Raw genomic sequence first — 27,708 nt, 5'->3', positions numbered from 1 at the left:
GCTGGCCACGACGCCCCTCCAGGGGCTGGTGTTTGAGGAGGAGAAGCCCCCACCACCCAACAGGGCCCCGCTGGCCCCCATGCTGGAGTTTGTGTCGGCCCAGACAGGGGTGCCTGTGGTGGCCGTGGGAGGCGGGGCCGGCCTGGGCAGAGAACAGCAGGTATGGTTAGCAATGAACAAGCATGAGGTTTATAGTCATATTTGATGTTTTATAGGCTGTTTTTTAGGCCTTACAGACTAGTTTTAGACCTTGGGCTGTATGAGATATTTTTATCAGGCTTCCTTTGAATTACAGATATTCTGACTGGGCTTGGACCAGGGCCTTGTTCCAGTTCTCTGAAAACACATCATTCAACAACACTATCTTTCTGTCCAATGTCGGTCCCCAAAGTCAGTGTCCAATCAAAATCTCTGCTTGGCAGCTTTTTCTTTTTTCTTTTATGTATCATTGAAACTCCAAGGGAAGAGATAATTGAGGTTGCATTTCAGTGGAATAAAACGCTTTGTCAGCTTGTTCTGTTGACCATGTAAAGTTGAGTGGATACTATAGTGTTTGTGGTTATTTAGTCTAACTACAGACTAAATTAGATTGGATCTACACAGATGCATCTGGTTTCTGCCTGTGTCTATTGAGTAGCACAGACAAGACAGAAAAAACACTCTGCTGCTGGTACTTGCTGTTGCTCCCAGCTACTTAACAGATCCAATAATGTCACTGATTACTAAGAGGATGCTGCACTTGGTTTCCTCAAAATCAGTGGTAGCATATGAGGAACAAATCTGTGTATTTGTATTGTGTTCAGATGGGCAATGTGCATGCTCATCCTTCTCTCCAACCTCCTCTCCTAACCTACCCTGTCCTGTCCTTTCCCATCCTATCCTGTCATCTCCTCTCCTCTGCTCTACACTCTTGCCCTTCCTCTACACTCTTGCCCTTTTTATCTTCTTCTCTCTTCCCTCCTCTCCTCTCCTCTCCTCTCATCTCCTTTCTAAAGTCAGTTTCAAGAGCTATGTCTGATTCTTGACCTATTTTAGTACAAATATCCTATTGAGAACCTGCGGGTGTGATTGCCTCCTCCTCATCTCCTCTGACCTGGCCCTGATGATAATTGATATGCCTGCTGTTCTCCTACAAATAACAGCACAGTTTGCGCCACTTCAAACCATAGGAGGACTATAGGCACCGAGCAAAAATGATAAGGATTCTATAGGCCTTACCTTTGTGTTGACGCTTCATTATAATATTCCTTTACGGCGTTAAATAAAATCGGAAAACGCTACTCTACTTCCTGTGATCTTTGATTGAATTGTTTCTGTCTGGGGAAACTGCTGTGTATGAAGCCTCTGAAGCTTTTAGTCCAAACTTTTGAAGGAGCAGCGGGCGCTTGTTTACTCTAAGTGTGTGTGTGTTGATTTAAATCCATCGGTCTGTAAGCTCTGCATTTCTACCGACAAAGACTTGACCTTCATCTACAGGAGGCCTCCTCTGTTTCTTTGTTTGGTGAATAAAAGGATGAATGGAAGGAGAGGCGAAGGTCAAGATACACCCTTCTAAATTAGAGAGGAGCTTTATTTCACCTGCTCCACAGTTGGATGGATGGATGGATGAATGGATAAATGAATAGATGGATGGACAAATGTATGGGTGGATGGATGGATAGAATGGCGGTATAAATAAAGACATCTGTACCATTGTGCTCTTCCAGGAGACCGGCTCCATCTATCTCCAGTTCAGCTGCTCCACAGCCCTGCAACTGGAGGTCATCTTTGAGGTTCTGGAAGAGTACGACTGGACCTCTTTCGCTGTGGTAACCACTCGCCACCACGGCTATGAGGAATTCCTATCTATGGTGGAGGGCATGACGGACGGCTCGTTCATTGGCTGGGAGAAGAAGGGCGTTGTGATGCTCAACGTGACGGACGACCCTGCGGGGGCTCGAACACGTCGCTTGCTGAAGGACAACGAGGCTCAGGTTGGCAGGGCAGGGGGGGGGGGAGTTGTGGGGTATTTGGGAGGGGCGTGGGGGATGGGATGGGAGGGGCGGGGCGGGGGCTACAGTTACCTAAATCCCTCCCTGTCGCCTTCTCACTTGTGACCCTTCACCCCCATGCTGCCCCCTCCACTTCTCTACATATCACCCTCTGCATGCTGTTCATGCATCCCCGCATGCAGTTCAAACTCACCTTCAGACCCTTCCAAACCTTCAAAAGACCCAGAAGAGCCACATAACGACTGTGAAGTAGATGACTCAGACATTTTTATACGTGAGGTGGGAGCAATTAGAAATGAACCACAGGCACTTGGGTGAAAACATTCATTTGCTGAATGATATCCCACATGGTTTCACACTCAAGCCTCAATGGATATGTGTTAAGGTGACCCATCCAGAGTATAATGCCAAAGCTCACCATTGGGAAGGTGAAACGAGCACAGAACCATGCCTTTCTCCCCTTACCCCCACCAACAATGCCTTTCACACCTCTTAATTTATTCTTAGTTCTCACTTTTATTCTACTTGATCCGTACTTCCGTGACTTCTTAACGATAGAGTGATAATAGAGGAATCAAAGAGACAAGAATGGACCCCAAAAGACTGTGATGGAATGGGTTGTGTAATGACATAAAATGACACTATGATTGGAGTTGCCTTGGCATGGATGAATGGATGTGATTACATTAAGATGTTTTCAAAGGCCGCTGTGTAGATGTAAGCAGAAGAGACAAGACTACAAATTCAATACACTGTCTGACTGGCAGTTTTCCATTAGCAGACCAGGATAATGGTTGGTGGGCTCCCAAAATACAGATGACATTTTCTTACGTGACTAAAAGAAGCATCAAGAGGGTTGTCTGGTGGCTCATTGGTTAAGTGCGGGTATCTTGTAGGCTGAGCCTTACTGCATGGGCCTGGCTTTGAATCCAGCCCGGGTCGTTTCCTGCCTGTCGTCCCCGCTCTCTCCCTTCCATTTCATGTCGCACTTCACTGTAAAAGCAGAAGAGCCCTAAAAAAGATATATATATATTAAAAAGCACAAAGAGAGACAAGGAGTCCGTCTAACTTCAGAGGGGGTGGGATATACCCCTGACCATCTGTGGTGTAGATCGAGGCAGTTATATGTGTCCGTCAAACATTGTCTGTGGGCGCTTGTCCCGGAGGAGTAGGAGGGACTGGCGTCATTCTGACTCCACCCCTGATTATGTGCTTCTAGAAGGATCTACACACCAGATGCCACTCCGTTCTGGTTCTGAGTAAGATAAGCGTCACCTCTCGCTGCATCTCTGAATGTTGGTTTGAATGCCCAGAGACTGCTACACAACTCCCAGCTTTCAGCCCTGTCTCTCATCTATCCAAGGAACTTTGTAACTTTTGGTTGAACTAACCCTCCAGTCCTCCCCTCTAAGTTCCCACACACCCTTTTTCATTCCCCTCCATCCACCTCTGTCTCCAGCTTAACAAATCGCCTGTGACTCGTCTAACAAAGTTGAGGCTTTTGGATTGAACTGCTCCATCGACTCCTTTTCCTTGTTTTCTACCCCTTAACCTATCCCTCCCTCCCTCCCTCCCTCCCTCCCTCCCTCCCTCCCTCCCTCCCTCCCTCCCTCCCTCCCTCCCTCCCTCCCTCCCTCCCTCCCTCCCTCCCTCCCTCCCTCCCTCCCTCCCTCCCTCCCTCCCTCCCTCCCTCCCTCCCTCCCTCCCTCCCTCCCTCCCTCCCTCCCTCCCTCCCTCCCTCCGCCAGGTGCGCCTGCTGTACTGCTCTCAGGAGGAGGCTGAGTTGATCTTCAAAGCAGCCTGGGCCGCAGGCCAGGCTGGGCCCTCACACATGTGGTTCGCTGTGGGGCCGGCGCTGTCCGGCCTGAGCCTTGAGGGCTTGCCCAAGGCCCTGTTTTCCATCCGGCCGCAGGGCTGGAGGGACGAGCCGCCCCGGAGGATAGCTAAGGGGGTGTCAGTTCTGACCCACGGGGCCTTGGCTCTGAGGAAGGACTACGGTGCGTCCAGAGGGCCACACTACGCGGGGAACTGCCAGACAGACGGCAACCAGACGCAGAGAGTGCCAGACAGGATCAGGTGAGACGGAGCGAGAGAGGGAGCGAGAGAGTGGGGAAAGGGAGGTGGAGAGAGATAGAAAGTGGTGGCAGAGAGCAAGGTAGATCGAGGGAGAGGGAGAGAGAGCTTAGAGAGAGAGAGAGAGTGCTGGCTCTTGTCTCTCCAGGGAGAACTGCTCAGCTGTGGCGGAGGAGTGTCACTGCCTGCCTCCTCTCGCTCCCTCTGTCTCCCTCTCTTCCTCCATCTGCCTAGTGCCAAACTCTTACCTCTCCCGCTCTCTTTTTCCTCTCGTTCTTTCTCCTCGCCTGTTCGTCAGTGGTTGGTCTCTTAAAGCTATGACAGTCACTACTTCATTGTCTTCTTCCTCTCCGCGTTAGGTTTGCAGTAGCATTGAGTTGTCTTTTTCTTCCCTCTCTTTCTTTTTCTCTCAATCTTAATCGTGCTCTCTCTCGTCTTTTTCTCTCTCAATTGCACACTCTCATCTGCCCCTTTCTCTCATCTCTCTGTCTCTCTCTCTCCCTGACTCCCTACATCCCTCCTGCTCCCTCCCTTGTTCTCTCGTTTCTTCTTGTTCCCTGTCAGCTTGGGCTCCTATGTGTCTTCTCAAAGTACCCTGTCTCTCCCAGTCTCCTCTGAAAGATGCATGACACCCGTTGAGCGCGTCAAGTAAAAGATACATGACTCCTGTCCCTGCCAACACATCTCATTTATTGACTAGCATGCTAAATTTAAAGGAAATTTGATGATGCCGGCTGCCTTCCACAATAACCAGAGAAGACTGAGTTAAATGCTACCAATTTATTGCCACCTACTGTTGGTCTTTATTAGTGCCTGTGTAGATATGATGATCGGCTGCTCTAATGTTAATGTGTTATTTTTCGGGCCGGGCAATTATGTCATTATGTATCCTTCTGCCTCTCTTGACTATTTATCTAGAAATTGCCCTTTGGCCCATGTCCCACTGTCTTTGGTATCACCCCTACACCTAGTTTTTGTCCTTCCTATTTGTTCCCTTCTCTCATTCTCTCTACCTGCTGTTTATATATTGTTTTCTTTTATTCCCCAGTTCAATCGCATCCTCAATCTCATCTTCTTCTTTCCCATCTCCTTCTCTGCCTCCCTCCCTCCACCTCTCCCTCCACACACATTTGTGTTCCATTGTGAGTTCACATCTCTCTCTCTTTCTCTCTCCTTGTCTCGACTCCTCCGACCGATCCCTAAAAGGAGACGGAGGCGGAATCATTTTGCATGTAAATTGGATAATTGGATATGGTGCCGTAATGCAGAGTGAGGGAGAGAGGAATTATAAGCAGAGTGAAAGAGAGAGAGTGAGGAAGAGCGAGAGAGAGAGAGAGAGAGAGAGAGAGAGAAAGAGAGAGAAAGAGAGAGAAAGAGAGAGAAAGAGAGAGAAAGTGAGAATGATTCAAAGAGAGGGAGAAATTTGAGTCAGAGAGAGTGCATATGCAAGAGAAAGAGAGAGAGAGAGAGAGAGAGAGAGAGAGAGAGAGAGAGAGAGAGGGGAGAGGGAGAGGGAGAGGGAGGGGTAGCAGACAGGAGGGAGGAAGAGCCAGAGAGTCTGACTAGAGTCGTCAGTCGTCAGTGTTCCTCCACAGGCAGGGCTTTCTAACTCCCAGTCATCACTGTGAGGATTCCGTCAGCTGGGTGACACTCCAAACCATTCTACCCCCCCCCCCCCCCCCGCCCTTCTCCTCCCCCCAGCCCACGCCCTGTCCCATCAATGTTAAAGACAGCATAAACCCGGGGTAGGGTGGGCCAGGGAGGTGTGTGTGTGTGTGGGGGGGCATTAGTGGGTATGTTTGCTTGTGGGGGGAGGAAGGATGAGGGAGGAGGGGGGGGGTAGTGCTGTCACTCATGCTTATCAGAATGCAAATTCAACTTTAAAGAGCATTAAAAACCTCTGAATGTTGTCTGATATTGAAATAGCTCCACTCAAAAAAGTGCACACACATACAGGCGTGCATACACACACACGTGTCAAACTGTTGTTCCTGCTGGGGTTCATTTCTGAAAAAGGCTTTTCTTTCTTTTGTTCTTTCATTCTTTCGTTCTTTCTTTCTTTTTTTCATGTCTCTCATATGTTTGTCTTAATGTATTAGTAATTCTGTTCGGTACAAGGGCTGAATCTATATTCAAATATTCAGTGCCTTCTGGATGTTTGTTCACATAACGATGTAAGACATTGAGCAACACATGTAATGTCAACGACTGTGTGTCACCATGGCAACGCGACAACCCAAAGGGGGAGATCAGTTAACATTGCAGAGTTGAAGGAAACGCTAACGCACACACACACACACACACTATCCTCAAGTCTTTCCTCTTGTAAGGAAGGCCCTGGAAACGGAGGGTGAATCATTTTGGAGCGTTAAACTTAACAGAGGACATTTATCTTCTCTTTTTCTTTCTCTCCCTTTCTTCCTCTCACTCTCTCCCTCTTTCGTTTTTCATATCTTAGCTTTGGTTGGAGTTCCTGTTCACCGTCTAATTCCCTTTAGAAGGGGTGGGGTGACTAATCATGTGCGCCTGTGATGGAGGGTGATTGTGTGTGGTTATGTGTTGGTAATAATTAGCCTTCATGACTCAAGTACTGTAAATGCACCTTTACACATGCAGGCAGCTGTATTGACATAGCCCTGCACGAAGGTCCGCATGACAGAGAAACCATTACACTCCACTGAGATTCTCGTGTACCTGAAGCAGAATAAACACTCAATAGGAAAATCCGCAAAGAATGCATCCTAATTCAGTTGTAGCGCCTGAGTTCAAGATTAGAGGTGTGAGGAGAGACAGAGATGAACATCTCAGATTGTCTTGTGGGGTTTTTATGTGACTGCACCGTTCTAATAATTGCGGGGGAAAAATAAGAAATTGAAAATTGAAAAGGAGCTGAGGGGCATCTTTAATCAACTGCTGCTGCATCCTGAGAAACATGAAGGAACATGTTCTGATTGGTTTTAATGGAAGGAGAGGGAGGCTTACAGAGACTGAAGGCTCAGGGAAGGCATCACTCAGCGTTAAGCATTCTGACGGTCTCTCTTCTCAGCGCTCCATTATCTGTGTGTGTGTGTGTGTGTGAATGGTGCTTTTAGGTGCAGTGTTGTCATGGTGACATCTCCCTGCCTCAGCCACAAACAGCTGAGCATCACTGATGCTGGTCAAACAGCGAGGGTGATCTTTACCACTGATTATACTGTACCCCTCAACAGGAAACACTTTCTCTCTGTCTCTCTCTGTCTCTTTCTCTGCCTCTTTCTCTCTCTCTCTCTTTGTCTGACTTTTCCGATTCTCTCTTTTTCTCTTTCTCACACACTCACTCACTCTCTCTCTCTCTTTCTATTTTAAAAGGTTTTGTTTCTATAAATAAAATAAATACTGTGACACATCCAAAGCAACAGCAGAGTCATGCAAAACGTCTTAAAATCCCCCTATGTAATTAGATAAGAATATTTCTATATTTATCTAAAAAATTATGGATAGATTTCAGTCAATGATGTGTTTGAGTTTTTTTATCTTGTTGAAAAATATTATTCTGAAATGATTCTCAGTCTTTCCCTACAATTTCTTTATCTCTCTCCCTCTGACTCGCCAAAATCTCTTTCCTTTCCTCCTTATCTCTCTCTTTCCCTCCTACTTTATCTTTCTCTTTTCCTCCCTCTTTATTTCTCTCTCTCTATCGTTCTGCATGCTGCAGTCTTTGCAAGTCGTTAGGCAGCAACTCCTTGTATTCCTCCCAGTGATAAGCTAAGCAGGAACTATTCCGCCTTGCCAAAGTTGTGTTTTTCTCCGCAGCACCTACGGGGATGCTCACATGCACCCCCACACGCACATACACATACTCAAACACACGCATGCACCCCCACACGCACATACACATACTCAAACACACGCATGCACACACACACACACACACAGAGCTCAGCTCTGAAGATTAATGATTCCCCTGATTTGTCTCGCATCTGTCCTTGCATCCTTTACTCTGCGTGAATCACACATACGATTCACAGCGGAAGATCGCAAGTTTTGAGTGCTGCTGTTCCTCTGCTTCTCATCTGTCTCTCTCCTTCACTCTCATCTGTTCTCTATTCATCTCTCCACCTCTCCGTCCCTCCCTTCCTCCTACACTGCCTTTGTTTTGGTCAAATTCATGCACACTTGAGATATAAAATATCTCAAGTGTGCAGGGCCCATACTTCTCTCCTTTTCAGAAATGGACCTTGAGGATGGTTAATGTCCTTCTCTCTCTCTGTCTCTCTCTGTCTCTCTCTGTCTCTCTCTGTCTCTCTCTCTGTCTCTCTCTCTCTCTCTCTCTGTCTCTCTCTCTCTCTCTCTCTCTCTCTCTCTCTCTCTCTCTCTGTCTTTCTCTCTCTCTCTGTCTCTCTCTGTGTGTATCTCTGTGTGTCTCTCTATGTGTCTCTCTCTGTCTCTCTCTCTATCTGTGTCTCTCTCTGTCTCTCTCTTACTCTCTCTGGATCTCTTTGTTTCATTAATTCTGACATGTTGTTTATTTTATTCAAAACATGTAACCCCTTTTTCCCAGACCACTAAAATATTTAGAGTACAGTCTAGAGAAAATGTAGAATTGAACATGTGTGCGCTGTCCATTTGAACTCTCCCGTCTTTTCCTTGTCTTACAGATACTTCAGTAACATAACTATTGGGGGACGGGACTACTCGTTCAACAGTGATGGCTACCTGGCCAATCCACTACTAGAAGTCATCTCCTACTCCCAGGGGAGGGGCTGGGAGGAGGTCAGTGAAGGCTAACCATCATTTCACACGCTGGCAAACATGCTAACTTAGCTTCCCACACACACCAGTGCTCACACACAAGTCGACATACACAAACATTCACAAACTCACACTCAGACACACACGCTGTGCCCCGCGGTATCATGGCCCATCGGTTGTGCTCACTTACCCCTCCTTCTACATTTGTCAGCCTTGTTAGCTTCTGATAACTGAAGAGTCAGATCCCCTTCCCTCTCTGGAGACGTTACGCCGCTACGCTGCTTCGCTGCTACGCTGCTGCTATGCTGCTACACTGCTACACTCAGCTCTGTCTCTACTAGTCTGTGGATTCAATTCTGCCTCAGTTAAACCTGACTGGGAGTCTCTGGCTTTCCAGTGACCTTTTAACACTGTATGTTTATCATCATTGTTGCCCCAAGGCTTGCTTTTCAAACGTTACAAAATCCCTTTACGTTCGCTCAACAATCCCAGCCTTAAATGTCAAGCTAGCGGGCTAACCAAGGCTGACTTGACCCGGCACTGCCACCGTGTGATACACTTGTCCCCCCCACGTTGGTCGTCCTTTCCTGCATTCCCTCGTTCCTCCCCTCATCCGGTCCCTCACAACCCCCTGCCTTCTTTTGCTGCTTCAATAGTGTCAGTCACCTTCCCACCCCCTATTTGCTCTCTCCTCAGAGTATATTTGCTGACTCTTTTGACCTGGGGCAGACAGGTGGGAGGGAGCCAGCAGTGTTGACAGGTCCTATTGCACTAGGATTTGTCTTCTGTTCTATGACTGAACAGGACAAGATTTTGTGGGTCCCTAAGACATCCCTGTACCGCCAGCTCCCAATGACAAAAAAAACTAAAGAAAGAAAATGACATTTCTTCATGTGACATTTGAATATCATTCAGCTGTAATGGTGTGGAATGCTGTAAAGGATTCATCATCCATATTTCTATGATTGTGCTTGCTCATTGACGAAAGGGCAAGTGAACTTGAGTAACTTTAAAGGGTACTTTTCCTTTCAATTCAGTGCTTCAATTTTGTCAGGACAATTTGGGGCTGTTTCGGTGCTTGAAAAATGATTGAACATCAAAAAATCACTTGAACCGGACTCTTTTTTTTCTTTGATGTGACTTGGGCCCGTGTTGTTAAACTGAGCTTGGACACACTCAAGTACAAGAACAGAAGCCCTTCCTGCCTAGCTGGCACGTGTTAATACTGATCCACCCCCTCCCTGTGAAAAGAGGTGTTGATAGCTTTTCGAACGAAAAAAACCCATGCCTGTGTCAGAGTAGCGCCACGCTGCTCGTCCCTTCAGCACCAACTGAACAGACATTCTGCATATCCACAGCCAGCAGCTTGACTAAGACCCACTTCCCGCTGGTTGTGCTGTTTTCCTATATTTTACACTCCATTTGCTTTCTAAGTGCCTCTCTCTCTTTCACTCTCTTTCTCTCCCTCTCTGTCCCCACCCCCCCTTCTCCCCCATCCGCCGGCCAGGTGGCATGGTGGGAGAACGGCGTGATGAGGTGGCGCTACACCCCCACCTCCCGCTACGGCACCTTCCTCAAGCCGCTGGATGATGCCCAGCACCTCCACGTGGTCACCCTGGAGGAGCGACCCTTCGTCATCGTGGAGCCCGCCGACCCCGGCACCGGCTCCTGCATTCGCGACTCTGTTCCCTGTCGCCTGCCCCTCAACACCAGGTAAAGACGTGACCTATGACCTATGCCCTGGTGATACTGGACGGAAATCCGCTGCATAAATGTTGTTATGTGACATGACACTTTTCCACTTTTCTTTTGTTGTTTTCTTTATATGCAGTCCTTCTTTTCTCTCCTCCTTTGTGACTCTCGCTCAGTGTCAGTGTGTGCCTTGTGTGTCCTGTTTCTCCTCCTGAGATTCTCTCCTGTCTCTCTCTCTCTATTTCTCTTGATTATCTTTCTCTCTGTCTCTCTTCACTGTGTCTTTCTCTCTTCACTGTCTCTCTATTTCTCTTTACTCTCACTCTCCGCTCTTCCTTTCTCTCTCTCTTCACTATCCCTTTCTCTCTCCACTCTCTTTTTTGCTCTCTTTCTCTCTTTTCACTGTCTTGCTCTCTCTTTCTCAGTCTCTCTCTCTCTCTCTCTCTCCCTCTCTCTCTCTCTCTCTCTCTCTCTCTCTCTCTCTCTCTCTCTCTCTCTCTCTCTCTCTCTCTCTCTCTCTCTCTCTCTCTCTCTCTCTATATCTGTCTCTGTACCGTGACTCGCTCTCTGTCTCTGATAAGATGTCTGCTGGCCCAGGCCTGGACATGCACGATAATGCCCCCCCCTTTCATCCATTTCTATTGGCTGAGCCAAGATCTCGGCCCCTGTTAATCAGACTGCTGTGAACAGTCAGAACAAGAAGGCTTACCTGTCAGTTACTGTGAGAGGTTATCGTCAGTGAGTCAGAGGCATTTGGCGTCTTCACCCAGTGAAACAAAAACTTGCCCTTCTAAGTGTAGCTTATGACAAAGTATTAGGGCTTTATGTGTAAGATAGCCCTGGGTCAAACCCTGCTGGAAAATACGGTCAAGCTCTTATATGGAGCCAATAGAAACAACTTGAGGTGATACATTTTCAGAATGAATTGAAACGCAACATATTAGGTCATATTACTTTGTAGTTTAAAGCAAACAAATTGACATTTATTTCCCAAACTCCACTAGTGGCTGGCAGTACTTTTAGCGCTGGCATTTCTGTGATTTAGTTTTATCTGCCCAAGTCTGGTGTGAAAAGGCCTTTTCGTTAGGCAGCCACTGTACAAGTACTAAAACTCAGTACCATCATTTCCAGTTGCTTCTCCCCTCCCCCGTGTGTTCTTCAGACAACTGGAGAAATCGAGAAATTGCCTCTAAATATGAATTAATTGAATGCAGTGTTTTTCCATGGTGGTTTACCCTGACGTTCTGCTCCTCTCTTCTCAAACTGAGCCTGCAGACCACTCCAGTATTGATCCACACATACACAGCTCTCTAATAATTCATTCACTGCTTGCCCATCTGTGTAGCCTCTGTTTCTCTTCCTCCTCTGCCTCCTGTTTCCACCACCCACCCTCCCTCCCTCCCTCCCTCCCTCCATCCCTCCATTTCCTTCTCTCCCTCCTTTTCACCCTCCTGTCTCTCTCTTTTTTCTCCATCCTTACCACCCTCCCTTCCCTTGTCTCTCTCCCTCCTTCTCTCTCTTCTCCATCTTCTTCACTCCTCCCTCCCTCTCTGTCCCTTACTCTTTCCTAATCTCTCCTTCCTCCCTCTCTTACCCTTTGTCTCTCTCATCAGTGCGGTAGCAGAGGGTATTTCCCCTATGAAGAATTGCTGCAAAGGATTTTGCATTGACGTCCTCAAGCGATTGGCCAAAATCGTGAGCTTCAGCTATGACCTCTATCTGGTGACCAATGGCAGACACGGGAAGAACATTGATGGGGAGTGGAACGGCATGGTCGGGGAGGTCAGCGTCTCATCTGTTCTCATTCAATCTCCTCCTTTTTCTCCTTCCTCCTTTTTTCAGCAGCATTTTACATTTACATTAACCATATAACTTATATAACTACATGCCAATTCTTATAGTAACAACAGTGTAGTTACAGAAAAAGTTACACTTACGTAACCACTGTTACGGTTTTGCAGTATTTATTATTACAGTCATTACAGCTCTCAAATGTAATTACATAGCAATGTTATCTATATACCTATGATGTATTCCCTGTCAGTATTGCTATGTAGTAACATAGTAGTTAATACAGCCTGAGGGGGGGGGGGGGAGGGAGGGAAGGTCCAACTCCCCATCCTTTTCACAGTCAACCCAAGCCCCAGCCTCCTCAATCTCTTCCACTATCTGCTTCCCTTTTCTCCTGTCGATGTGAGACAGCCGTAGTGTAACTGCCCAGCCTGCTTGCTTGCCTGCTTGCCTTTCTCCCTGCCTCCCTGACAGCCTTCCTGCTTGCTCGCCTTTGCTGCCTGCTTGGCTGTGAACATCAAACGGTGCCCTGTGTCTCTCTGTCCCTAACTGCAGTTCCCCTCCCGTCCACCAGGTGGTGTCCAGCCGGGCTGACATGGCCATTGGCTCCCTTACCATCAACGAGGAGCGCTCGTCCGTCGTAGAGTTCTCAGTGCCGTTTGTGGAGACCGGTATCAGTGTCATGGTTGCACGAAGCAATGGCACGGTGTCGCCATCCGCTTTCCTTGGTGAGATCATGAATAACGGTGCGTGTCCATTACAGCGACGCGATGCGAGCGACGCGATGCTTTCCATTCATTTTCAATGTAGCCGGCGTGGTGCATTGTGGGTAGCGACGCGACGCGATTCGAGTTGAGATTTCCTCAACTTTATGCAAATGAGGAGCGATTTTCGCGGGCAATGGCCAATCGGCTTGTTTTTGTGTTTCTTGTAACGTAGCAACCGTTGGTCATGCTAAACATTTCTAATTTTTACAGTTTCAAGATGGAGGACAAACTAATTGTCTGTGTGGCTGCATACCCAGCCCTGTTTGATACGTCTCAGTATTCGTACAGATATGTTAACAAAAAAATGAGGCATGGCGCAGGGTTGCCAATGTTGTTGGTGCTCCTGGTCGGGTTTTTGTACTTTTAAATTCTCGTAACAAAACCTAACTGTGCTAGCTAGCTAACCCCTTTGGCGGTACAGTACACAACTGGTTACCCTGAGTGCCCGGTGGCATATTGTAACATTTAATCTTTCACTCTGATTAAAATACAGCAAAAAAAAGCCAACACTAAACATCCTAACACACTAACACACTAACATAACATCATACTACGTCTAGCCAGCATATCGGATTTTTGCATGCATGCAAAAGTTTTATTTTGATCGATATTGCGAGTACGTAAACCCAAATTTGCACACTTTGCTATGACGTTACACAAACTACAACAATGACTTTAGAGAACTACAACTCTGGATTCATCTGTGTGACACGCCCCCGAGCGTGGTGCACTGTGGGAAGGCAAGTGATTCGCGTCGCTGTAGTGGACACGCACCGTAAGGCTTATACATAACTTATAAAGGGCTTATAAAGGGGTTATGGATGGCTGAGATGTGAATCTTACCATCACATTGCTCCATATGGCAACTTTCTTTTTCCTCATGCAGACAAATATCATTTCAAACTGACCTTCAGACTCATCAAGTCCCCTCTCTTGCTGTCCTCGTTCTCAAGGTTGTGCACCTCAAAGAAAGTCAGTCAAAGTAAATTGGTTTCATTTCTCTACTCATTCTCCTGACTTGCTACAGATTCATGAACTCAAAAAGTCTGCTCTTGGTATTCAAATGAGACCTGCTACCCTCGTCAAACTGAAGGGAACCCTTCTAAAATAACCAGCTCCAACCTGGCCCTCAACCCCGTTAAGATAACACCTCTAAAATTCCAAATAGCCTTAGAATAATTCCCTTCTTTTGCCAAGCAAAAAAAGTGAGACTCCGTAGGAAGATGGGAGACAGGCGAATGTACTAATCCGTTGCTCATTGACAGGCAGTTAAAGATCAGCTGATCCCAGATAACGCGTGTAAAATGGCAACCCATCTGATATGACTCACCAGAGCCCAGGAATCTGTCCATAGAGCGCTGCTGAGGAGGAGGATGCAGCTAACATGCTAACAGGCACACTGGGACAGCATATACATAAACATGCACGTAGGCTGGCTTGTGCACCCCCCCCCCCCTTCACATACACGCACAGAGCATTACGTAAGTGTGCGTGTGTGCTTGTGTGTGCTTGTGTGTGTATGTGTATCTGTATGTGTGCTTGTGTGTGTGTGTATGTGTGTGTATGTGTGTGATGTATGTCTTTGTGAGTTTCATCATTTAGGAGACACAGACACTTATTGACCACGTAGCTGAACTGTGATTCCCCTCCTATGACTGCATGGGCTTTTAATGGAGCTACTTTAGTGACTGCTGTTCATACCCTCCTGTATGTTCAGCTGCAGATGCTCAGCTGCGGTTCTGCATTCAGAGTTTCTGTCTAGCCAGTTTACAGTGTGGAGGCATGACAAATACCGTGAGGGCGGAGGGTTATTCAAACACAGCCCATACATCGTAAAACTAGCGCAAACAAATCCCGTGTCTGTACAGTAAACAGAGAGATGAGAGGGATGGTTGGATGTCGGTGATGAGGAGCTTCGTGGAGGTGTTGATGAGAACACCTGTGGATTCCGTCTCCTCTTCCTCCCATGACACCGATGGAGACGCCTGATTAGAAAATCAACGCTGCTGGCGAAACTCCATCTCTCTCTATTTCTTTCTCGCTCCCTCTTTTTCGCTCGCTCTCTCTCTCTCTCTCTCTCTCTCTCTCTCTCTCTCTCTCTCTCTCTCTCTCTCGCTCGCTTGCTCTGCTGAGGTGTGTAATCCTCTCTTGTGCACTCTCTCTCTCTTGCACTTTTTGTCTTTCATTATCTCCGTCTTGCTCCTACTTTTTCTCGTTTTCTCTCTCTCGCCCTTCTCTCTTTATCTCTCTCCGTGTGCCTCACTCTACCGCTCCTCTCTCTCTCTCATTATCACGGTGCCATTGTGCCCCTCTCTCTTCCTTCTCCCCACGTCTCGTTCGGCCTCTTCTACCTCCTCTCACAGGCTTTGTCTAATGCCTCCACCTTGTTTCTTCCTGTTTCCCTTCCTCCCCTTTCCTCCCGCCCCCCTCCCCCTCCTGGTTGTATACAGAGCCCTACAGCCCTGCGGTCTGGGTGATGATGTTCGTCATGTGCCTGTCGGTGGTCGCCGTCACCGTCTTCGTCTTCGAGTTTTTCAGCCCTGTGGGCTACAACCGCAGTCTCCAGAACGCCAAGAGTGAGAGACAGGCCCAGCGGCCCCGTCGTACCCTCTGATTGCCTGCTTCTCGTTTGTGCTTTGTCTGTCTGAGTCAGAGTGTGTGGAGTAATTGGTGCGTTTGATGTTGGAGAGGGCGAGGGAGCTGGAGGAGTGAGTGGTGCACGTGGCGAGGATGAGACGTGAGGATGGAGGAGATGTGAGGCTGGAGGAGATGTGAGGCTGGAGGAGATGTGAGGCTGGATGCACTCGTCTTCTGTGTGGAGGTGTTCCTTCCCTGCTAAATCCTTCTGTATCACGCATCATTGCTCTCTTTCTCTTTCCCTTTTCCCTTTTCCCTCTGCCCTCTATCTCTCTCTCTCTCTCTCTCTCTCTCTCTCTCTCTCTCCCTTCCCCTCTTCCTCTCCCTCGCTCTCTTTCCCTCTCTTCATCCAGAGACTGGAGGTTCTAAGTTCACCATTGGAAAGTCCATCTGGCTGCTGTGGGCCTTGGTCTTCAACAACTCGGTTCCTGTGGAGAACCCTCGAGGAACCACCAGTAAGATCATGGTGCTGGTGTGGGCCTTCTTCGCTGTCATCTTCCTGGCCTCCTACACTGCCAACCTGGCCGCCTTCATGATCCAGGAGGAGTACATAGACACTGTGTCTGGACTCTCTGACAAGAAGGTAAGTGAAAGTGTGTGGGCATATGTAGTGTACTGCATTTGCTAACTATACAATGCAATATCTACTGTTGTTAAATCTAAATGTACTGGAATATACTGTAGATAGTGCTGTCTAATACAGAAACAACAATTTACGCATTCTTGTGTCCTTGTCTCCTTGACTCCTTGACTCCTTGTCTCCTTGCCTCCAGTTCCAGCAGCCCACAGAGCAGTACCCTCCCCTGCGCTTCGGCACCGTGCCCAATGGGAGCACGGAGGAGAACATCCGCTCCAACTATCCCAACATGCACCAGTTCATGATCCGCAACAACCAGAAGGGAGTGGAGGAGGCCATTGACAACCTCAAGACTGGGTAAGCAGCTCTGTGTGTGTGTGTGTGTGTGTGTGTGTATTTGCATGCGTGTGTATGTGAAGGTAACAGCATGTTTCTAAAGGAACTGCTTTGTTAGTTTGTTCTATTGACAGGCTCGAGCCACTATCATTGTAGCTGTGTCGCTCCACCTCCTCGGCTGTCTGTCCTCCCTCTCCACTCTCCCTGAGTACTTGCTGTGGACCGAGCGGTCCAGAAATGTTCTTACACATTCTAGAAATGTAAACGGACCAGTTATTTGGGTAGAAGTCTGACCCAGATGCTCCCAGGGGCTCCTTCACTGCATGTGAAGTGGTTCTGAGAGGAAGGTGCTCTTTCATACTTGTACCGCTTTGTTCTTCCTCATCATCATCCTCGTTCTCTATCGAAGCTGGTTATTTTACATAACGCGTAGGCACACACACCACACACTCGCGCACACACGTTCTTTAAGAGTAACTAACAATTACCGCATGTATCTCAGGTGGAGCGAGCATCATGTAGCAGGGAGAAACCTCTCTTTAATAATGGATGTTAGTAGCAACTGCACTGCAGAGGAATCACAGTCCGCTCTGCACACGGCTGCTGTCTGCACAGTCCTCCTGACCAGAGGCTCTGTCCTGAGCGTGTGTGTGTGTGTCTGGCTGGGTGCCCGTCTGTGTGTGTGTGTGGGTGCCTGTGTGTGTGTGTGGGTGCCTGTGTGTGTGTGCGCGTCTGTGAGTCCTCTTCATGTGTTTACTGTGCTAATGTTTAGCACAGTGTACATGTTCACACCCCAAATACATTCACTTATCATGTTTGAAGCACGTGGAGTCTGGGTCCAATGGTGATGTATGTAGAGCAACCTTCACACAGTTCATCACTGAAGTCAACGAGGAACGAATCCCGGCTTATTTCTCAGAGAAATCTGACGGCCCGTGTTATTAAAACCTCATATGATGCACGCTCCCCCCTTTTTCCTCTCCTCTCCGGTCCTCTTCTCTCCCCTCCCTTCCCCTTCCTCTCCCTTCCTCTCCTCTCCTCAGTAAACTGGACGCGTTCATCTATGACGCGGCCGTGCTGAATTACATGGCCAGGAAGGACGAGGGCTGTAAGGTGATGACCATTGGCTCCGGCATGGTGTTTGCCACCACCGGGTACGGCATCGCTCTGCACAAGAATTCCCGCTGGAAACGCCCCCTCGACCTGGCACTGCTACAGCTGGTGGGAGACGGTGAGGGAGCGAGCCTGACGCAGACACACGCATGCAGACACAAACGCTCACACACACTCACACTCACACATACATGCGGACACGTACATACGCACACACACACACACACACATGTTGTATACTGAGGTTCAGTCAGAGGGCAGTGGCCCCCAGGGCATGCTGATGAAGAGTGTTTGTAAGTGGACTCCATCTCCCAGCATCCTCCTCACCACAGCTGCTGCGGGTGAGAGGCTCACAGGTAGGATGGTGCAGCAGCCTGGGTTCCTCCATTAGTGTGGCTGTGAATGGCTGGTGTTAAACCCCCCCATCTCATAACCGGCATCCAGTCTCGTAACAGGGGCTTTTATGGAATGACTAGTGAAAGCATGGCAGGTGTTGGATTTATAACCGAGTGATACACACACACACGCACCCGCACAAACACACAGATATACCCTCCTTTGATCAGGCCGTTGAGGAGACTGCAGCTTTAGTCACAGTATCTGAGTGTGATAAGAGAACACCCACCCGCTACACCTCCACCCTGCACCCCCCACCCCGCCACACATCCACCCTGCACCCCCCCACCCCGCTACACCTCCACCCTGCACCCCCCCACCCCGCTACACCTCCACCCTGCACCCCCCCACCCCGCCACACATCCACCCTGCACCCCCCCACCCCGCTACACCTCCACCCTGCACCCCCCCACCCCGCTACACCTCCACCCTCCACCCCCCCACCCCGCTACACCTCCACCCAGCACCCCCCCACCCCGCCACACCTCCACCCAGCACCCCCCCACCCCGCCACACCTCCACCCTGCACCCCCCCACCCCGCTACACCTCCACCCTGCACCCCGCCACACCTCCACCCTGCACCCCCCCACCCCGCTACACCTCCACCCAGCACCCCCCCAACCCGCCACACCTCCACCCTGCACCCCCCCACCCCGCCACACCTCCACCCTGCACCCCGCCACACCTCCACCCTGCACCCCCCAGCCCCGCTACACCTCCACCCTGTTACTCGACTCTCTGGTCCTCGCACATCCCCACCACTTTGCTGCCTCTCTGTCAGATTTGCCTATCCTTCCATCTCTCCTTCTGCCTTTGCTGTCTCTCCTTCCGCATATATAGGTTACGTGCATCAGTAGTTCTTTAACTGAGAAAACAAAGAGAGAGAAAGAGAGAGAGAGAGAGAGAGAGAGAGAGAGAGAGAGAGAGAAAGAGAGAGAGAGAGAGAGAAAGAGAGAGAGAGAGAGAGACAGAGAGAGAGAGAGAGAGAGAGACAGAGAGAGAGAGAGAGAGAGAGAGAGAGAGAGAGAGGGGGGGGAGGGATGTGGTTCGTCTGTCTTTGTAAAGAACTCAAAGACTCTTCGGGAGGCGGCGCGGTGAAAGAAAGAGAAGGAGGGAAGGAGAGAGAGTGAGATGGAGGTGCTCATTGAATATGATGAATGAGATCATGCCGTGATGCCACGGTTCTTAAACATGCAAATAGGAGCCATTGTCGAAAGACAACTGGTCGCTGACGTGGGGAAGTTGGTGAACAGTCAGAGAGAGAACGGAGAGTGATTAATATTCATACACGTTCTTGGAGAAGATGTATACATTTGGTTAAAGATTCCTTTACTTAAACATAAATGACATTTCAGTCAACATAGCTTGAATGCTTCCATTTCTAATGTTTCTATGCATGGCTTTCCACTTTCCAACACAGGCAATTAACCCTGGGTTAATGTAGCGTAATGTTCCACTGTTGCAGTTTTGAGGAGTAGGGGTGTTCACAGTTCATGTCTGCCTGTCTGTGTATATACAGTTGAGAAAATATGAGAGAATTTACTTTGTGTGTGTTTGTGTATGCTTGTGTATTTGTGTCTGTGGCAGTATCAGACAGATGACAGTAAGTGTCATCTGTGGACACAATGCAGTGCTCTCCTCCCTGATGAGAACTCCTCTGCTCTTGTGGGCCTCTCCTGTCATCCCTTTCCCTCGATCACTTCTTCCCTCCTTCACTTCCCCCTCTACCTCCTCGTTTGATGAAGGCTCTAATGGCGAGAGCCAGAGAAGCGTCGGTGTCTGCTGGCTTTCATCTCCAAAATACTGATGGGTACCCCCCACTGTGGCTGAGACACACAGGACATCAGGTCATTTTAGACCTCCATCAAAGATGTCTCTCTGTTCCTGTCTCTGTTCCTTCCTCTGTCTGTCTGTCTGTCTGTCTCTCTCTCTCTCTCTCTCTCTCTCTCTCTCTCTCTCTCTCTCTCTACCCGTCTCTCTCTCTCACACACACACACACACACCTTGAGAGATTTGCTTCCTCACACATCCCACCTCGCTCTATTTCCCTGGTGCCTTTTTTTCTCAATCGCGACTTCTTTCTTGCCATAATACAAAAGACACCTCTCTTCACTTACTCCTATCCCTTTCAACTGTTCCCTTCCCTCCTTCCCCCTCTCCCTCCTTCTTTCTTTCCTTCCTTTCTTTCTTTCTTTCTTTCTTTCTTTCTTCCTTCCCTCCCTTCTTCCCTCCCTTCTTCCTTCCTTCCTTCCTTCCTTCCTTCCTTCCCTCCCTCCTTCCCTGCCTCCCTCCCTCCCTCGCTACCACAGGGATGAAACACCTTCTGTCCTGTAACAAGGTTTGATAATCCTCGCTTTTATTTCCCTCTCCCTCTGTCCCTCGTCCTCTGTCTTTTTCCTTGTCTACCCTCTACTGACTCCCTCTCTCCCCCTCTCCACATTCCCTCTCCACTCTATTCATCTCCCTGTCCACCCCGTATCGTGCTCCCCAACACCGACTGTCGACTGTCCCCCTTTCATCCTGCTCCTTCCCTCCTCCTCCTCCTCCTCCCACTCTCCCTTTCTTTCTCTCGCAGACGAGATTGACATGCTGGAGCGCCTGTGGCTGTCAGGTATCTGTCACAACGACAAGATCGAGGTGATGAGCTCTAAGCTGGACATCGACAACATGGCGGGGGTCTTCTACATGTTGCTGGTGGCCATGGGCCTCAGCCTGCTGGTGTTTGCCTGGGAGCACCTGGTCTACTGGAAGCTACGCCACTGCCTGGCCCAGTCCGGCGGCATGGACTTCCTCCTCGCAATTAGCAGGGTAGGTTCCAGGGGCGGGGCGGGGCGATGGGTGGGGGGAGGGGTGGTAAGAGGGCGGGGATTGATGAATAGTGGAAGGACGGAGTGGAAGGGGTTGGAGAGAAGTGGGGAGGGGGGGGGGGGAGTGGGTGTTGAGGGGGAACGCCATTTAGATAACACCACCCCCAATGAGCCCCATGTCCAGAGCCTACCCCCTCCCTCGCCCCTCCCTCGCCCCTCCCTCGCCCCTCCCTCGCCCCTCCCTCGCCCCTCCCTCGCCCCTCCCTCGCCCCTCCCTCGCCCCTCCCTCGCCCCTCCCTCGCTGAACTAGTGTCAGTGGTCAGCGGACACATCATTGACCTGTCCGCTTTCAATTTCACAGACGGTGCTCAGCTGATTCATACACACACCGTCAGGACATTACTCCACCCCGCTCCCCCCGTCACCCCCGCTCTTCTCCCACCCCTTTCGACCACCCCCCTTCCCCCTAATGGAGATTTAGTGAGAGTGCTGTCCGCTCATCTCTCATTAAGACGAACGGCCTGTGATGAATTGCTCCCGTATCTACGGCTATAAAGATGCTGTGATTTACATGGGACTCCGTCCGGAGCGCTTCCACGGCGTAATGGTGACACGTCGAGTTTGAAAAGGTCGTAAAGACGGTGAGCGTTAGAACTGACGTTCGGCCCTCGGCTCGGCGGCGTCAGGGTTAGGCGGTGCTAACATAGCCAGGGAAAGGGAGAGCGGAAGATTGAGGGGGAAATCCAAAGGGAGAGACAGACTAGAGCCTCAGGGAAGGGTGATTCTCATTTGTGAAGCTGGAGGGGAGGGCACAGACAGGTTATTTGTCTTTGAAACGGTTCTGAATATTGCTCTGCGGTGGAGTCGCTAAGTAGTGTCTGCACACTGCAGTGTGCAAGGGCGTTTAAAATACATTGAGCAGAACCTTGAGTGCTTTAATGAGATATAGGCTAAGTGTAGCTCGAAATATCAGCTATGCTCACAGTTGGCGGTAAGACTATTAACGACCAGACTGGGAGACCTGTCACTGACTTACAACGCAAGCTTTTGGCAAAGGTGCTCGAGCAATCTTTTCCAACGGATGTAATGTAGCAATGCGTCTTGTCTTCAAAGGAAGTGGCTATATTGCCTGACTGGTCTCTTAAGCAACGCTCTCTCTCTCTCTCTCTCTCTATTTCTCTTTCATCTATTTATCTGCCATACTGTACCTTCTCTCTTCCTTTTTCTCTCCTCCTCCTCTCCTCCCCTTTCATCTCTTTCCTGTCTGACTACCATATCTCGCTCTCTCTCTGTCTTTCTCTTTCTTTCCCCCCAATCTCTTTCCTCTCTCAATTGCCCCACTTTTCCTCTCCCCATATCTCTCTCTCTCTGTCTCTCTCTCTCTCTCTCTCTCTCTCTCTCTCTCTCTCTCTCTCTCTCTCTCTCTCTCTCTCTCTCTCTCTCTCTCTCTCTCTTTCCCTCTCCCTCTCCAGGGTATGTACAGCTGCTGCAGGTTTGAGGACGAGACCTCCTCTGGGGGCATGAAGTCCACCCTCCCCCAGTACCACAGCGTGCCCTGCGGCATGCCCCCCCCGCCCCCGCCATACATCGTCTCCTCCGCCGTCACCAACACAACCATCGCCATGGTTCAGCAGCAGCACCTGCAGCAGCAGCAGCAGCAGGCCTACACCAGCCTTCTCCCTGGATCTCCTCCCCACGCAGGGCATTCAGCCATGGCCTTGGGGCCCTCCAACAGCCCCTTACTGGAGGGCCCCATGCCCTGCTCCACCTTCCTACCCCGGCACGACCGCAGGCTGGCTGTGGTGGAGCGCTGGAACAGGCCCCCCAAGCCTGGTACGGAAAAGTCTATGGGTGGAGGTGGGGGGCACTCAGACCAGGGGCCTTACCCCCAGGGCATGCCCCCTCTTTGGGCTGGGGGTGCCAGCGGAGGTGGGGGCGGGGATGGAGGTCTGGATGAATATAAGCGCTACTACGGTCCCATTGACCCTGAGGGTCTGGGGGCCAACACTGACCCCCAGACCGGGGGGTCCCAGACCCCCAAGATGAACCCAAGGGGAAACAAGCCCCCTGGGATGCCAAGGCTGCCCCCAAAAAGCTTAGGTCCTCCTGGACACCTGCTTTCCAAACTCCCCCTAGCACTGCCCTCCTCCCCCCGCCGGCCCTCCTTCTGGCGGAGGGGCAGTCTCCCCAGGAGGAAGAGCACCGGGGGGCCTCTATACGAGAACATCCTTCCCCTCGGAAGACGAGGCGGAGGGGGACGCTATGGATCCAGGGACGGGGGCAACAGACGAGGGCGCCGCCCTCCCCCTCTCCCCTTACCCGTCCCTGTCTCCTCCCCCGCGCACACCCCGACCACCCCCACCACCCCCTCCCGCCTCTACACCTCCTCCTCATCCTCCTCATCCTCCAGCTCGTCCTCCTCCTCGTCCTCCTCCTCCGACTCCCTCTCCCGCTCCAACTCCCCGTCTCCTTCCTCCTGCTCCAGCGCCACTTACTCCTCGTCTCAGAGTTTCCGGTACCGGCCCGGGGACCGGGGGCCGGGCGATGACTTAGACTCGGACCAGCTCACCGAGGAGTCCAGCCTGCTGCTGGGACGCCGGAAGGGAGGACGACGCTCCCGCTCTCGCATGTCGTCGCGCTCGCTTCCCTGCAGCCCGCCGCCCCCTCCCGTCCCGCCGCGCAAGCCCCGCCTCCAGCGGGATTACATTAGGGAGCGGGCGGGGAGCCAGCTGGCCCAGCTGCAGGAGTGGTGGGCCTCCTGGGGGGAGAGAGAGCGAGCGAGGGGAACCGAGAGGAGCCGGGGGGAGGGGAGGGAGGAGAAGAGGCACCACAAGGAGAGGGAGAGGGAGCGGAAGAGGAGGAAGAAGGGCCGGAAGCAGAAAAAGCGGGAGGAGAGGGAGCGAGAGAGGGAGCGCAAGCGGCGCAAAGGGAAGAAGAAGAGGAAAAAAGAGGACAAGGCGAGGAGGAGGGAGAAGGGGAGGAGGTCGGAGCAGGAGGAGGGGGACGGAGAGAAGATCCAGGAGCTGAAGGCGATAACACAGGATTATTCCTCCTACCCCGGGATGAGGAGAGAGTCGTACAGGAAGAAGAGCGAGAGCTCCACCCGAAGCTGTGGCTGGGACGTCCCCCGGGAGGAGGACAAGGAGAGGGACGAGGGGGAGGACGGCAGAGGGAAGGAGCGTCACCATGGGAGAAGGTCCAGTAAGAGCTACCACACCCCCAGTAAACCCCCCAGCTCTGTCAAGTTCTGGAGGGGAGGCAACCCGTCCTCCGACACACCTCCCTCTGCCTTCCTCCCCCTCCTACCCCTCTCCTCCAAACGGAGGAAGAGTAAGGGCTCAGACAGGGAGGCGCTGGGGAGGGAGGTGGAGAAGCGCCCTCTCTTGGGCCGGATCGACCGAGGCGAGGTGCACTCCAAACAGGGCCTCTCTTTCCATGAGTGGGAGTCTGAAGAAGAAGTTGAGGATGAAGAGTCGGAGGAGGAGATGAGGAAGGCGGAGCGAGCCAAGAGGAGGGGAGTTAGGACAGCTTCAGAGTCGGAACGCGAGCGGGAAAGGGATAAAGTTGTGGGCGTGTACTCGGACGAGGGATCCTCGGGCGAGTTCGGGAAGTTCGAGAGGTACTGGGAGGGGCACGAGGGGCGGGCAGTGGGGGGCATCGGAGGCGGGGGCTGGTTCTTTGGCACTTATCCTGCCAGAGAGAAGGCTGGCAGCGTCAATAGCAGAGATGACCTGTTTCTAGGGCGTGGCGAAGGGTGGGGGACAGGGGAGGGAGGCTGGGGGTCAGCCGGAGGGGGAGGCGAGGCAAGGGGAGAGTGGGCGTCAGTCTCTCAGTGGCCCCCGCCCCCGCTGACCCCCCCTCCTCCTCGGAGGTACTGGTCGGTGGACAAGCTTCACGTCCAGGAGGAGAAGAAAGGCAAACGCAAGAGCAAGGACAAAGGGAGGGGCTACGCAGGCTGTTCCTGCCACTCCCCCCTGCACCACCCCCACTCTCACTCCAAGTGGGCCCGGGTGACCTCCCGTAGCCAAGAGGAGCTCTATCAACACTGTCAGAGCTTCGGCAGCAGCAAGTCCAAGCGCCACGCCTCCAAACTGGACCGTGCACAGGACCAGGCCAAGTCGGGGAGCCAGACCAACCTCAGCATCCAGCGGACGCAGCGGGCCGACCGCTCCCACCAGCCCTCCCCTCCGCAGGCCCTCGTTTCATCCCTCCCGCCCTCGCTCCCCCCTGCCCTCCCAGCCCCGCCCTCCTCATCTTCCTCCCATCCCATCCACGTCCCTCCGCTGACTTCCTCCTCCTCCGTCTCCTCCCCCTCGGTGGTGTCCTCCACCCCAGGTGCCCCCCAGCCCCCCTCCTCCTCCATGGCCTCTGCCTCGGCCAAGCTCCAGTACCAGAGACTGCGCTCGGTGCCCCAGCCTCAGAGGTTCCAGTCCCCCCACTTGCCACTGAAAGGCAAGAGCATGTGTTCGCGGAGAGGCTCGGCTCACTTTTCCAGTGTTGAGAGCGAAGTGTGATTTCAAGGGCCACGTGGGGACCTTGGGCTGAAAGATAGACGACCTGTGTGTTCCACAGACTGCAGTTTCAACAAGCTAGCTAACTGTGAATTTGTGTTTTCTGAGTTGCTGAAGCTCTTAGAAGTCTCGCACCAACCCCCGATATAATGTTTCCAGGGACTATTCATTTCTCTCAGAGTCCCTGCAAGACTTCAAACATGGGGACTGAAAGACTTCAAACATGGTGACTGAAAGACTCCAAAAACGTAAACACACAGTGTCTCCAAAAGATATTTATGGAGGCTGAAAGATTACAAATATTGTGGCTGAATGACTATCAAACATCTAGCCTATAGGTAAACTGAAAAGTTGTTCTTAGAGGGACTGGTCGTCTGTCACAGAGTCCTCTTTTATAGGGCTGTGTGTCTGGCTTTGACGTCCAGGTGTGTTCATTGTAAAACTCTCTTTGCTTCTGAGGGCTCAGGTACTCGTTAATGCAGCAGGCTACCCTACTGACGGCCCTGACACAGAAACATGGTCTTTAAACCACACATGACCCTCTTCTCCTCCTCCTCTTCGTCCTTTCGAAACATTTACCCTCTTGGCTTTCCTTTACTAAACTGTTTACATCTGAAGGAACTGTGAAATCAGAGGCAATTGTTGTGGTTTATGTGTATGATCAATACTTATCAATACTTTATGTATAGGGAGTTCAGTAGATGTTCTAGTCTTATATGTTTTAACTCTCAATACTTCACAATAAGGGAGAGTGGAATATCGTCTTCGTTTTACGTCACCCCTCTCACCTTTTCAACCTCAGATTTGATATTTTGTGTCTGTGTTTTACCGTGTTTGTGTTCTTGACAACAGGGTAAGTCGACCGTGACTGATCTTAATACAGGCTTACTGAAGCTGAGTGCCAAACCGAAGGAGCTTATGTCCATAGCTACACACACTCACACAGGCACACACAACACAACTGCACCACAGCCATCTTGCAGGCACTCACACAAAGGACACATGCTTGTCGTCTATACCCCTCTTGAGCAATACATGATCTGCGGAACCACACACACATAAGTTCATGAATTTTATATCTTTTTAAAGGTTGTTTTACTATTTGTGTTGTGATATTATGAAACAAATGTATTGAGGATGATGACAAAGTAAGCACTCTGCTGTACTTATACTGGGCGTCCAACTACCTATTGTCCATGGCAGCCTCTCCCCAATAAGACTGAATGTAGCCTCTACCCAGAAATCTTTGCTGCAACTACGACGACACTTGAAGACTGGACGTAGCATTTGGGGAGGATGGGGCAATTGTTTGTATGTGTTAGTGTGGGTGAGTGTGTGGGGGGGTGGATGTCTGTAACTTTTGAGGTAAAATACTATGTGAAATTGAAATTGTGTTTGGAATTGTGACTCTTAACTTAATTCTCATGTTATTGGTGTGGGAATAGTAAAGTAGACCAATTCCAAGTTACTAAGTTTGAATAGAAAGCACTGGCTTTTATTCATTTTTGTCATTCAACATTGACAGCTAGTTTAATAATACCAGCTCATCCAGTTTTCTCCAAGTAAACAGTTCATCATCCTGTTAGCATTAGCATAAGAACATTGCTGTGGCAATGGTGAAAATGTGCATGTTGATTAGTTAGCAGCTAAGCTAACTAGCCAGTTAGCTACATCTTTCCATCCAGTCTGGCCAGCTCCTGTGACTGCTACTGAGCCATATTTCAGTTGAAGAAGAAGAAGAAAAAATATATATTTTACGTTTAACACAATGTTGTTGTGTAAAAGTTTGTCTGCATTTCTTTAAATATCTAGATATATAATATCACATATATATTTGTGGAGGTGGATAGCGTTAGCAGAATTGTTGTTTAGCATCTTTGATATTGGGAGACATTATTTATCATTCCAGTTTCCATTTCGTTAGGATTTACTGTATAGCTGTGAGGAAAAACACAAAAGATACTCTCAACCTGTCTCCCTTCGCTTTACCCACAGTTTAGCTTGGGTTCAGAACTGGCTACCAGATCTAGGTTTTCATCTTCAGAAGAAACCTGGCTATAAAGCCCAGTGTGGCAGGTATACACAAAGGGAACAGTGCTTTGCTTGTTACAATCAGCAGCTTACAAAAATCCAATGATGGCCCACAAGGTGACCAGGTGGCCTGGTTGTTACCTGTTCAGGCTACTTGTGGATCACTAACCAATGGAAATGTCTGCCCCTCTTCTTCTTCTGTATGTTTGTTGTGTTAATGAGTGTCTGCAATTGTAAACTGGTTTATTTTTTAA

General features: G+C 50.3%; 1 protein-coding gene across 1 annotated transcript; it reads left to right on the top strand.

Moving 5' to 3' along the window:
• Nucleotides 1-27,708, top strand: grin2da (glutamate receptor, ionotropic, N-methyl D-aspartate 2D, a). Its single transcript, XM_084696208.1, has 13 exons — nt 1-160; nt 1,707-1,973; nt 3,739-4,067; nt 8,702-8,816; nt 10,303-10,508; nt 12,101-12,269; nt 12,853-13,006; nt 15,496-15,621; nt 16,036-16,265; nt 16,456-16,616; nt 17,639-17,826; nt 20,681-20,913; nt 22,385-27,708. The coding sequence occupies exons 1-13, from the start codon at nt 80-82 to the stop codon at nt 25,424-25,426; spliced, it is 5,301 nt and encodes a 1,766-aa protein (XP_084552334.1). The 5' UTR covers nt 1-79; the 3' UTR covers nt 25,427-27,708.

The sequence above is a fragment of the Hypomesus nipponensis genome, chromosome 4, assembly GCF_054491055.1.
Source record: "Hypomesus nipponensis isolate SF chromosome 4, ASM5449105v1, whole genome shotgun sequence".
Classification (NCBI taxonomy): domain Eukaryota; kingdom Metazoa; phylum Chordata; class Actinopteri; order Osmeriformes; family Osmeridae; genus Hypomesus; species Hypomesus nipponensis.
This window is presented reverse-complemented; position numbering and strand designations above follow the sequence as displayed.